The 12,189-nt window shown below is 53.0% G+C and overlaps 2 protein-coding genes across 6 annotated transcripts in view; both read right to left on the reverse strand.

Moving 5' to 3' along the window:
* On the reverse strand, positions 1–7,194 carry Cpne6 (copine 6). 2 transcript variants are annotated; one of them, XM_008839849.2, is made up of 17 exons: positions 6,938–7,194; positions 5,497–5,668; positions 4,925–5,104; positions 4,399–4,473; positions 4,161–4,235; positions 3,910–3,993; positions 3,730–3,819; positions 3,258–3,362; positions 2,950–3,036; positions 2,140–2,199; positions 1,759–1,892; positions 1,633–1,687; positions 1,497–1,548; positions 1,069–1,202; positions 703–939; positions 334–508; positions 1–215 (listed from the first exon to the last, which is right to left on the reverse strand). In XM_008839849.2, exons 2-16 carry the CDS (start codon positions 5,662–5,664, stop codon positions 371–373), a joined length of 1,674 nt encoding a protein of 557 aa, XP_008838071.1. In that variant the 5' UTR covers positions 5,665–5,668; positions 6,938–7,194; the 3' UTR covers positions 1–215; positions 334–370. The 2 variants fall into 2 exon arrangements, with proteins under 2 accessions (XP_008838071.1, XP_008838070.1); XM_008839848.3 differs by having other exon boundaries at positions 14–215; positions 5,497–5,694; positions 6,938–7,067.
* Positions 7,195–8,954: 1,760 nt separating this feature from the next.
* The window catches only part of Carmil3 (capping protein regulator and myosin 1 linker 3), a 17,453-nt gene continuing 14,218 nt past the window's right edge, over positions 8,955–12,189 (reverse strand). For 2 of the 4 annotated variants that reach the window (XM_008839847.1, XM_008839846.1), the window contains exons 35-40: positions 11,802–11,868; positions 11,603–11,692; positions 9,977–10,095; positions 9,723–9,897; positions 9,429–9,548; positions 8,955–9,307 (exon numbers count right to left, since the gene is read on the reverse strand). In XM_008839847.1, coding sequence (XP_008838069.1) covers positions 9,282–9,307; positions 9,429–9,548; positions 9,723–9,897; positions 9,977–10,095; positions 11,603–11,692; positions 11,802–11,868 — 597 coding nt within the window. In that variant the 3' untranslated portion in view covers positions 8,955–9,281. Of the gene's footprint in view, positions 9,311–9,428; positions 9,549–9,722; positions 9,898–9,976; positions 10,096–11,602; positions 11,693–11,801; positions 11,869–12,189 lie in introns of all 4 variants that reach the window. The other 2 variants (XM_008839845.1, XM_017799830.1) reach the window with 1 other exon arrangement.

Genomic DNA, 12,189 nt, shown 5'->3' on the forward strand with positions numbered 1-12,189 from the left:
AGAAGCAGAGTGCTGTGGGGGGGTAGTTCTCTTTATTAACAGCCAGTAAGTCACAATAACTGAAGGAAGTCAATGGGGGTCCACAGAGTTTAGGGATTATGGGGTTCGGAGGGATGGGAGTGGGGCTCACCACTCACTTCTAGGATCCACAGGGCACTGCTGGTCCAAGTGGCAGAGGCACTGGTCACTGGAGTCACAAGGGTAAGGACAGGCACCTGGGCGGGAGTAGGATAGAAGAACCCTGTGCTACACTGTATCCAGCCAAGTTGGGTTTCTCAGAAGCTTCACTTTGTACCCCTTTTGTGTCTATCCTTTTGGTCCCCCAGAACTCACTGAGAGGCTGAGGGAGTGCTGGTCTGTTGAGAGGCTGTCATGGGCTAGGACTGGGCGTCACAGCTGGTGTACAGGGCCTGGGAGCTCCGGGACTGATACCTTGGCTGGCATAGTACTCTACTACCTGCCGTGGCACCTCTGCCAGGACACACTTAGCTAGAGCAGAGGGGGCGGCCTGTGGGAGGAAAGGAGGTTGGTTAGGGGCAGGAGAGTGAGGCAGGGTGGATCAAATGGGCAAGAGACGTGGCTTCATGGTGGCCTGCTGGGTTCCAGTGACCTTCTCAGGACATCAAGGGAATGAGAGATATGGATTTGGGGACATGAATTGCTGAGGAGCCCTTTAGCTGGGAGAAAGTACTGAATACTTACATCCTTGAAGTCTCGGAAGGGCACAAACTGGACGATGTCTCGGGCTGCTGGTACCCCTCGTGGGCAGCGCAGGGGACCATCATCACCATCCAGTAGCCGCATGTCAGAGAAGTCAGCGTTGCCCACACCCACGATAATGATGGACATGGGGAGGCGGGAGGCCCGCACAATGGCAGCTCGGGTCTCAGCCATGTCGCTCACCACACCATCTGTGAGCACCAGCAGTACCGAGTATTTCTGAGGGCAATCGGAGGGGAATGAGGGTCACTCCTGTGTTAGAAAGTACTGACAGCCTTCTGGAACCCAGGTCCTGACACCTGGCACACAAGGGCAGGCAGCACTTAGTTGTCTGCTTTGCCTCCTCACCGTGGCTTGACCCGTGCTCTGCTCCCGCTGAGCTGGCTCAGCCACACGGTTGATGATGGGGGCCACGTTGGTGGGGCCATAGAGCTGGATCTGGGGCAAGCAACGGCGGTAGGAGGCTATGACCCCTGAGATCTCTGTGGACAAAGAGAAGAGGCGAAGCTGACAGAGATTAGTTGGGAGTCCTTCCAGATATTTAAGGCAGAATGGGGCTTTCTGTTTTAGGTCTGATGGCTCTCAGCTGGGGCTGGGAGGGCTAAGAAGGCAGATGCTAGGTCACTGGGCAGAAGTTTTCCCAAATGGAGACAGGCCTTGAATGGGAGGGAAGGACAGGGGGCCAGATCTATGGGAGTGGAGTCTGTGCTCCTGTGAGAGATGTACAGATGTTGCGAGCATCTGTTGTGTGGGCAGCGGGGATTCTTCCTGCTTACCTTCACATTCAGGATTTTCTGGATCGAAGTTGATAGCAAAGTCGTGGGACACCTGTGAAAGTAAGGCGAGTGCAATGAAGGGATATCTCCTTTCTGTCTTTCCCACATCTCCTCCTGTCCCTTGCACCCAACCTACCTCAAAGTTGGGGGGGATTCGCGCTCCAAAGCCAAAAGCTGGGAACCGCTTATCACTGGAGAGAAGAAAAGGCTGTGGGGCTGGAGGGGAAAGACCTCCCTTCCTGACCTATGCCCAGTCCCCTACCTGTCATAGTCCTGGCAGATGCCACCTACTGTGCGCAGGGCCTGTAGGTAGTGGTTGGGCTGGCGGGGGCTGAGGCAATGTAGGGATTGGCTGCTCCTCGGGTCCCCATTGGAGGCGGTGAAGTCAATGGCCACCTGGGTGATGGTGAGGACAGGGTTGTGCTGCAGCTGTGAGAGTCAACAGACAGGCTGGGCCAGAGCTATGTTGGGAGGACTAAGATGAGTCTGGGGAACCCATAGACAGCCTCATCGTGGTGTGGGGTGACAATGCTAAGGGCATATGAGATGTCCAAATAAGGGCAACGGGGACTCTGGCCTCCTTCAGATTGCCATGGACTTAGCCCCTCCCTCTTCCTTGAGTCCTCATCCCCTGGGCCTTTACCGTGAAGCTGATCTGGCAGCCACCCATGATGTAATCCAGGAAGGTGTGCACTTTTTCCACCTGGCAGAGGGATAGGGACAATGAGAGGGTGAGATGGTTCTCTCAGGGGCAAGCTTGGGCTTCCGTGGGGAAAGTGGAGGGACTAGATTTTTATTTTATTTTATTTTTATTTTATTTTATGTATAAGAGTGTATTGCCTGCATGTGTGTAAGTGCACCTATGTCATGCAATGCCTGTGGGGGTCAGAAGAAGGCATTGGATCCCCTGGAACCAGAGTTACGGACAGTTAGTCACCATGTGGGTGCTGGGAACCAAACCCAGGTCCTCTGAAAGAGCAGCCAGTGTTCTTAACCACTGAACCATCTCTCCAGCCCTGGGACTAGATTTTTTTAAAGGAGGCAGTTGAGGATGAGACAGAACAAGGGTTCCCAGTTCTGGGGAGCAGAGAAAACTGGTCTTTAAAGCAAGGGAAGGGTGTGTGTTGTGTGTGTGTGTACAATAAATGTTAAAAAGGAAAAAAAAAAGACTGGTGAAATGACCCAGTGGGTAAAGGCAGTTGCCTCCAAGCCTGATGATATGAATTTGATCCCTAAGACCCATATTCTGGAAGGAGAGAACCGACTCCCAGTGTTATCCTCTGACCTCCACATGTGCACTATGGCACTGATGTGCCCGAACATTCACATACCCCTCACGATAAGTAAATATTAAAAAAATTAAAAATTAAAATAACAAGCAAGGGAAAGAAAGAATGTGAGGTTGTGGTCGGGGGCAGGGCAGGGTAGACTTGAGTTGAGAATCGTGACTTACTGTGCACTGGGCCAGCACTACTGTCCCTGAGCTCTTGTAATTCTTCTTCTTGTCCCGATACTTGGGGTTGATACAATCCCACTGCATCTAGACCCATCCCACAAGCACAAGGTTAGAAGTACATCAGGTGGACCTCTGTGCCCCTTTTTGCAGACCCTCCCAGAGCAAGAACCACGTGACCCCATCCTTCTGCTGAGCCTGGACAGCTCTCTACCCTCTGTCACCTACAGAGATCTCTTCAGCATCACCCTCAGGATTTTCCCAGGGACCTGGCAGGGGTTCTGGGGGTAGGATGGGGTCTCTAGCACCTCCTGTCCAGGGTTTGCAGTCCCTTCTTGCATCTCCTGGAACGTGCTGGTAAACTCGCCAATGAAGTCGTGCTTCCCACTGGAGTCATAGTCGTACACCAGAAACTGGGGGGGAAGAGGTGGAATCGGGGTTAGGGATGCTCTCTAGTCATTCCTAGGGTTGGTGTCTGATTTAAGGTGGTAGGGACCTCATAGTCTCTAGGCCCAAACAGAAGTCCTTAACCCACCCATGAAAGCCACTGTTAAATATCATTGTTTAGCTCAGTCTGGCAGGGACTTTGGCCTCTGATAAAAGGCACCTATGTGGGCAGCTTAACTTTGAGCTGTGAGCTGCTATTATCCCACAGTGACAAGTGCTTATCACATGATGGGGAGGAAGGAGGCTTGACACACTCAGTGGGGAAGGTCGCAGACAGCAGGCTTGATGCTCCAAGTGGGGGCAGGGGCTGCCTGTGCTTCCCTGGGGCTTTACCTTTAGAGGTCGGTGGATATCACAGCTGCACAGAGAGTGTAAGGACAGGCGGAATGGCTCCCAGCTGGGGTTCAGGTTGTTTTTCACCACCTTGGAGAGGCACAAGAGACCTGGTCACCTCCTGTCTAGGCTTCCCCATGGTATCCTAATCACCTTTGTACCATAGCCCCAGGCACCAACCTCAGTCCTCCAGACCAACTGGTCACTCTGGTCTCCATTGGTCTTATAGATCTCCATGAAAGGGTCAGATTTGCTGAAGAGATCCTGAAGATGTAGGAGAAAGGGCTCATGAGTCTGGTGAGCTCTTCGAGGACGGGTGGGGTGGGAGCTAACACTGAGAAAGGAATTGGCTGGGACCCTGGAGTCTGTCTCCAGTGGGAGGCCTACAGTTCTCTAATGGGGCATGAAGGCCTGGACTCTGGGGTTCCAACCTTGTTGTCCAGCTTGTGAGCTCTGAAGGTAAGTTGCACATAGTCATTGGTACCTGATACCTCCTCAGCCACGATCTGCAAAAGGGACACAGTGGTAGGATTTCTTTCTCCTCACCAGAAGGGCTGCCCTATAATGCTTCCCATAACTGGAGATGGTCTTAAGCATGGTATCACTGTGGATGTCCTTGTGGGGACATCGAACACCTGGCCCAAAAGTGAGCACAGTGACTTTGCTTACCGTGATAGTAGACTTGCCTGCTGTCTTTCCATTCTTCAGCAGCAGTGGCTTGGTGACCTTGGTTTGTGACACAATCTAGAGACAGAGGTGAAGGTGAAGACTCGTCTACAATGCTTCCACCTGCCTTGGCCCAGGGTATGAGGGATGGAAAAATAAATGCTCACTGAGTGTCCACCAGGGTGATCGTTTGACTAGGCTAGGGTTGGACTCAATGTCTACAGCAGATTTAACAGGGAGGTGCTGAGGGGTGGGAAGGTAGGTTGGTGACAGTGCCTGCTTAGCCATGGGCTCAATCCCTAGCACCAAATACAAGGAATAAACAAGGGGCACTATAAGCACCTCATCCCATATTTCAGATGGGAAAAGTGTGTTAAATGTCTTGCCCAAGGCTGTATATCCCATGAATGGCAGAGACAGGACCCAAGCTCAGAACCAGCATTAGAGCTCCTGCTCTCTTTGTGTGGCATCCAGAGGCAGAAGCTGATGGGGTAGGGTAGAGGATGCAGGGGTGAGCTGGAGAGCAGACCTGGCCCAGGGTGCACTCTGTAGAGCCAAGGAAGGTGTCATTGTTGGGGCTGGTGGCTCCATCCTCAGCGTCGAACACATGGAATTGCAGGGGCTGCTTCTCTTCGAAAAAGTACTCGATGGCCAGCACCCGGGAGAAGACGGGGTTAGAACAGGAACGAAGCACCTCTGTGCGCTCCACCTGCGGCAGGAGGGAGCGACACCTTCTGGGAACCAACACTTTCCCCTCTCCTGTACTTTCTGTGTCACCTGAGCACTCCCTGGGCACCTACATCCCCAACTAGTTCTTTTCTTTCTAAGATGACTCCTGAGTTTGGGGTACTGCTGGACCATTGGACCCTCAGCTTTTTGGGGGGCTTTTATTAAGACCCTCTGGGACTCTGTGGGCTTCCCATTGAAACAGTTTGGGTTTGTAATGATGGCATGCTTGTGTTCAAGGTTACCTGCATAGCCTAGAGAAAGTCCCCTGGAGTCCTCACATTTTCCTATGAGGCTTCCATTACTCCCACACACCCCCTCCTTCTTAGACTTGACACAGGTTAGTTAAGGAAAGCCCAACCAAACAGTTCTCACCTCTACCCACTGTTCATCAGAGTAGAGCTTGAGTAGCACACAGGGATGGGGCTTTGTGAGTGTGTCTCGGTCCAAAAGGCCATGGCAGGACACCCGCAGCTCTACCCGAGAGGCCCCCAGTGTCATGGCTGGGGGCTCAGGCACCCATCCCATTTCAGGGTCCGACATATCACTGTGGAGACAGAACTTTCCTGGACACTGGAAAGAGAGGAGGGGGTCTGTCCCTTTATGGCTCTGGAACCACCCCTTACCCTCCTTCCTGAGGTCCTGAGAGCCCACAGACTGTCTGCTTCCTCTGCCCGCTACCTTGCCTCCCTGGAACTCTGAGCAGGGGCGAGCAGGGGTCCAGAGCCCTGTGCTTTTGTCTCTCTGCCCAGCTAGGTATCATGGGTGGGGCTGAAAAAGGCTGGAGGGTTGGGACAGAGGTGGGTTCCTGGCAATCTTGGCTCCTTAGGCCATCGATTGATCCATGCTTTCTCCTGTCTCAGCATCTTCTGCTGTTTCCCGGCTGGTATATGAGCCAGCGCTGCACTCATTCTTGGCACCGGGAAACTGAACTAGGGCAAGGGGGTGGGGCAAAGGGTGGAGAGGCCCCTGGAGGTCTGAAGGGAACAGACCTTAGGAAAAGAGTCTGCAGCGAACAGAGACAGGTTGGAAGGTGCTCTGCCAAGCTGTCCCCATCTTCTTACTCCCATAACTCACCTTCCAGCTGACTAATGGGAAAGGAGGGATGGTGGGCTTGGGGAGTGAGAGTCAGGACCAGGGCTCTGTTAACTCCTCCAGGTGCCTGGCAGGGGCTCCCACTATGACAAGCCTGCAGCTCTCCCCACCTCCTGTTCTCATACTTCTTGGCAACACAGGCACTGTCTCTTAGCGACAAGGTTTTCGGGGAGCCACAACCCCCTCCATGCTGCCCGTGGGATGCATGCGCACTACCCTCCCCCAGCAGAGGCACCAAGCCCCCGGCGGCAGCAGACAGGGGTATGCTGGCCCCAGTTTATGGCCAGTCAGCCCATCTATCTGTGCCTGTCCAGATCTCAGGATGAGGCTGTCTGATTCCATGCCATGCTTCCTGAGTGAGTGTCCATTGGTGTGCCTGGGTGCCCCACCCTCTGTCTGTCCCCCTCTGTCCTCTGTCCATCTCTAGGAGGGTGTGACAGTTTCTGTATTTCCGTCAGAACCAGGACCATTCCCTGTCTGGGTACCAGCCTTCAGATGATGTATCTTTCTGGATATGTGAGGGAGGGTCTGTGCTGGGGCGCTCTGCCTTCCAGCCACAAGTCTGTTAGGTCTTGTGGGTGCCTTGAGGTAGCCAGGGGCATGCGGTGGAAAGGGAATCAGGTAGGGCTAGTGACTTCTCTGGGGGACAGAGGCGATGTTACGGTGGCTGGGTCAAGCAGGGCTGGACCCCTGCTGGGCTAAGGAGGAAGGGTGGGCTCACCTGGGCTCTTAGTCGGGGTCTTCTCTGTTCAGCTCTCCAGCCCTGCCCCTGACTCCTTTGCTGCTCCAGCCGCTGGCGCTGGCTCCAGCTCCGGCTCTGCTGCTATTTATGGGGCCTGGATGGGGAGGAGGGGGGGCGCAGCACCAGCTCCCCCCCCTTGCACAGACTGGTTGGGAGGGAGAAGAGGGGAGGGGCAAGGCCACTGCCTGGGAGGGAGCCATAGAAGTAGGGGAGAAGGGCGGGCTGGGGGGCAGTTCCAAGGCAGGACCCCCACAGACATAGTGACACACATCTTCCCCTTCACACCACACCCACGCCCCACGTCACAGAGATGCACTCATTGCAGTGGTGCATGCATACACACGTCCACACAGAGAAATGATGATGACACATGCACCCACGACTCACAGGCTCACACAGGCACCAGTATGTAAACTCACAGTGACACCATGACAGTTACAGTCCCACCATGCACAGTGGGAAACATACTCAGTTTCATAGCACTTTCAACAGCATTACACTTGTTAAGGATATTTGCAGCCACATATAAAAGAACACCAGGCTGTACTTGTGACATATACACATACACCCACTCTAACCAGCCTGGAATACAACAGGATGTTGTGCTCCACCTGCTTCTTAAAAACCATCGTGTACCATGCTGAACCTCATGGGAGTGAGGTCCAGGTCTCTAGGGTATGTGGATGCTGTGACTGTATTGATTTTATAAGGAGGTATGGGAGATGCTTTGACTGCATTGATTTCACACACAGCCCTGGAGGACAGGGTTGCACACTGATTTCCAGGGCATCTTCCTAGGACCACAATGTTCCTAGTGCTCCGCCCCTCACCCCATGCAACCCATATGGCCACATCCTTGTGGGAGGGTCTGGGTCAGGCACAAATCTTAAGGAAAGAGGCATTAGTCATTCTTAGTGAGGTCAGGGGAAGTGAGCAATTTCTGGAGTGCTACAAGCCACAGGGGGAGACATTTGGGCACACAGTGATCGTGGAGTACATAAAAGCATTCACAGGGACACCTTCGCTCTCTGTCCTTTAAGCTGCTCATTCATTAAGGTAAAAGCCATTTATTAACTATCTCCTGGGCGCTAGGCACTGGACTAGTCAGGTGATTAGGACATAGCTTCTTCTCCAGGGGGAGGCAAATGGATATGGAACAGAGAGACCCACACAGATGTTAAGACAGTGTGAAATGCAATGAAGTACGACAGGAACAATTATGCTCAAGGCGCAACGGTGGCACAATGAGGAAAGTTCAATTTGGATGAGTGGGGAAGGTGTCAGGAGGATGTCACAGGGGAAAAGGCTCTGAGGGGTTCCTGCATGCCAAGGTAATAAATTTGTTTGGACACCACCAGAAATAATTATTATATTTTCTTTTCATGCCATAGAGACCTGTTCATTTATAAGTCACTCTACTGTTGATATTTTTGATTATTAAGAGTATACACAGGAGAGATGGCAAAATGGCTATCAAGCCTGATGACCTAAGTTAGATTCCAGGGGCTCACATGGTGGAAGGAGAGAACCAACTCCCACAAGTCCTCTGATCTCTACATGCATGCTGTGCATGTGTCCTCACGTATATACACATATGCACACACAAAACAAAAAAAAAGTTTTAAAAAGACTATGAGACAACATGTAATGTTAGTGAACATATGTGTGAACACAGGTACATACACACACATATACACACATGCACATGTGCAGATTCCCAGTCTCTGACTAAAGTCTTCTCATCCTATAACATCCCTCAAAGCCAGACTGTTCTTTCCTGTCACGTTGGTTCCTTCTGCGGCCCTTATCCTGCACGAAACCCAGACTTGTCCATCTTCTCTGTCAACAGTTCTGTCCTTCCCTCTTTTTCTCTTGGGGCGTCAGTCCCAACCCTGTGGGCTGTACCTCACTTTTCCCATCTATAGCCAAACCCTGGGAGCTTATGGGGAGGGGGTGGGTGGGGGCAGTGTGTAGTTTAGAAGGCAAAGACAAGGCAGACAGTGATTATTTTTTTATTCTATACAAGTGGGGGAGAGAGCCCCTGGGCATAGAGGGGCAGAGATCCAACCTCCCAAGGGGAGGAGGAGACAGCCTCTACCCAAGCTCAAAGCTCTCTGCAGAGGCAGCATGAGGCAGGCTTGAGGGCCTCCCTCTCTCCAGGTTGCTCCCTCCCTTCCAGTCCCCCCTCCTGCTCCCCTATGCCTAGTCCACTCACTGCCCTGTAGGACAAGGGCTGGTGGAAGTTTGGGGAGCAGGGGTGGTTGGGGCCTGAGTCCTTATGAGGCACATATTGAGGAAGGCTGGGGAGGATGTTCAGCAGCTTTCAGTCGGTTCCTGGCTCACTGGTTCCTGCTGGGGACAAATCCAGGGAACTCTGTTTCCTGGGCAGGGAGAGCCAGCCACCCAGTGTTGGGGTTTAAAAGGGTGCCATGTTCGACAGATCAGTGGGAAAGGGGAACAGTTGTCTCACCAGAAGCACCTGTAGGGTCAGGTGGCCATCTTCTATCAGGCTCCAGTTTGTCACAGGACTGTGCTCGCCGTGTTCTCTTGGGCTTCAGGGGGGCTGTCCGGCGGCCCATGTCGGAGGGTCCTGAAATGAGTCACAGAAAACCTGGCACATGAGGGGGCTCAGAGGCTGGGTCCTCAGCCAGGCTATGACTCCTGGTTGTTGCTTATCCTTGTCCCATGCCTTGGAAGGGGATCTGATGTGGGCACTGAGGACCCAGAGGTTCCGCCACACCCCCACTTGGCCAGGGTGGCAGACCTTGGACTTCTGGCTCTTCTTGGTCTTGCTGTGAGCCCAGTCTCAGCCGGGGCTTGTTGACTCCTGGGGCTACACCACCAGCCTCAGCCTCTTCTCTGCCTCCTGGAACTTGGGGGGCCCGGCGGCCTCTTGGAACAGCCACTGGCTTTGGGGGCCTTGGAGCTAAGGTGGGGTCCTGCAGAGGACAGAAGATGCTGGGTCAATTAGTGCCTCCTGTTTCAAAGAACTCCTGTCATCCACCAGCCGGCCTTTACCTTGGCATTCTTAGCTGGGATTGTCCTGTCCAGGAATAAGGCTCCCTCCTTTTCTTCCTCTCCATCTTGGGAAGCTGGGCTAGGGCTCTGGCAGCTGTGGTTGGGGGCACTCTCCTCAGCTGGGGGATAGGAGACAGGGAAAGGTACAGGAAAAAGCATTTGTTCAAAGCCCTCCTGTTCCTCTTCCTATGAAGCCCTGCAGGCCAGGACTTTCCCTGGTTCAAGGCCATCTGCACCAACACCTCTTGCTTCCTAGTCTCCTACTCTCACAAGTCCTAGTCACTGGTTCCCAGGATTGCCCTGAGGCCAACACCTGTGGAAGGGGTCTCTGGCCTGGCAGTCCCTCTCACAGAGCAGGACCTAGTCCCTTACCTGCTGGGCAGAGCCAGTATACAAAGTCTCCTAGGTCCAGTGCCCCAGGGCCCTGCCAAGGCTGCAGCCTGGCACTCTTCAGTAGTCTGATTTAGACAGTGATAGCCTTAAGGAGAGGTGCCCTATCATGCTCACTCCTTACTCCCATGGCTCTAAGCCACATAAGCATGAGGGTAGAGCGGCTGGCAGATACTGGGTTGTGTTGTCTGTGTTGGTGTGCAGTGGAGTATCTGGCTACTGTGGTTTCCTAAATGAAGACTGAAGCCCCGCTCTGCTCTGGATGCTTCACCTCATTTGCGTGAGCGACAGGAAATCAGTAAGGCTGCCCCAAAGGCTGGGTTGGCCTTGGAGGATGGGCTAGGCATTCTGGTACTGACAAGCTCAGGCCAGCACTATAGGAGAGTGATGGGTGAGGACCGAGAGGGAGGCGATGGGACAATGGGGAGGAGGTGGCCCCAGTCAGATCTGCTTGTTCATCACTTAGCTCCTTCTGGTATTTTGCCCTAGCCCAGAGGTGGGAATGGGGGGATGGGTTGGGTTTCTAGGGCGATTCCGTCATATCAACACTGCCAGGAGTCATATTGCAGGTCTTTGGGAACTTCCATCGATGTTGGGCTGTCTAGTTTTTCTTTAGTAGCTTGAAGGTCCTCTGAACCCAGAAGGGGGGAAGTTTCACATTTAGATCATTTTCTCCCTGACCTCTCCATAGTCATGGAGTCAGAAAGTGACCTGCCTAAGGCCATGGGTGGTTGAGTGGACTAATATCCCAGGTTCTGACTGCCAAGGCAGAGCTTTTGCTTCTTTGGGGTACTTTTCTGAGAAGTCTGAGGACAGACTGATAAGCAGGGCTGGAATGTTTGAAGTGGGCCTGTCTCAGCTGCCACTTGCTGGCGGTTACACGTGCTTGCTCCTTTTTCCCAGCTAAGGTGTGGAATGAAGCCTCACTTATAGAGGGTGTTACTGTGCTGACAGTGACTAGAGGTGGCACCTGCCGCAGTGAATTCCTCAGAGCCATCCACACAGTGTCCCTCATGTCTGCTAACCCTGGTGAAGCTATGTGTGTGCCAGCCTTCCTTTGGATTAGGTTGTCTCTCTTGGATGAACCTTTGCAAATATTTTTAGACATTTTCACTGTGTTGACTTCCTGCTGCCCCACCTTGGTGGTATATCCCCCATTGTGGGGGCCATGGATTCTCTTTCTCTGGACACATCCTTGGCTTTCAGTGCTGCTGGCTAAGAAGAAGCTTTCCGTACCTATGTGCCATGTGGCCTCTGCTCGGCGTATGGCGCTGAAGCTCGGCTTGGTGCTTTGGGGTGGTGGTGGCGGCTTCCAGGCTCCAGGCCCTGGAGTGGATGGACAGGATGTGATGTGGGAGGGGAAAAGGGACAGGGGGAATTAGGTGGTGTCCATGAGAGAGGGGCTAAAGGACGGACTGAGAGTGGTCGGTCTTACCTGCATCATCTGAAGAGCGCTGTTTCTGCCAAGCCTGGGTGCTGTCCTCTTGGTCTGGGCCTATCCCCTAAAAGACAGCTGAGTCAGGTTGTGAGAAAAGTCCCCTCCACATGGGAACTGCAGCTGACGAAGGGCTTCTGCTGGAGAATCTCATGCCATTCACATGCTGCTACTTCCTAGATACATGGGCCATGTTTCTAAAGACTGTTATCCATACCATGTTGGGTATGGTTTATGCCAATGAACATATTACTATTTTAATAGTTGTATGTATATTTTTTTGTCTTTTTGAAGCAGCATCTCCCTGTAGCCCCAGCTGTCCTGGAACTCACTATGTAGACCAGGCTGGCCTTGAACTCACAGAGATCCGCCTGCCTCTGCCTCCCAA

This window comes from Nannospalax galili, unplaced genomic scaffold, assembly GCF_000622305.1.
Source record: "Nannospalax galili isolate Female #2095 unplaced genomic scaffold, S.galili_v1.0 scaffold1119, whole genome shotgun sequence".
Lineage (NCBI taxonomy): Eukaryota > Metazoa > Chordata > Mammalia > Rodentia > Spalacidae > Nannospalax > Nannospalax galili.

Coding starts and splice junctions, on each gene's coding strand:
- Cpne6 (XM_008839849.2), bottom strand. CDS start 5,664: ATGTCGGACCCTGAAATGGGATGGGTGCCTGAGCCCCCAGCCATGACA. Junction 3,994..4,160: donor CTCACAAGCTGGACAACAAG/GTTGGAACCCCA, acceptor CTACATCTTCAG/GATCTCTTCAGCAAATCTGA. Junction 1,688..1,758: donor ATCTGCCAGGACTATGACAG/GTAGGGGACTGG, acceptor TCTTCTCTCCAG/TGATAAGCGGTTCCCAGCTT.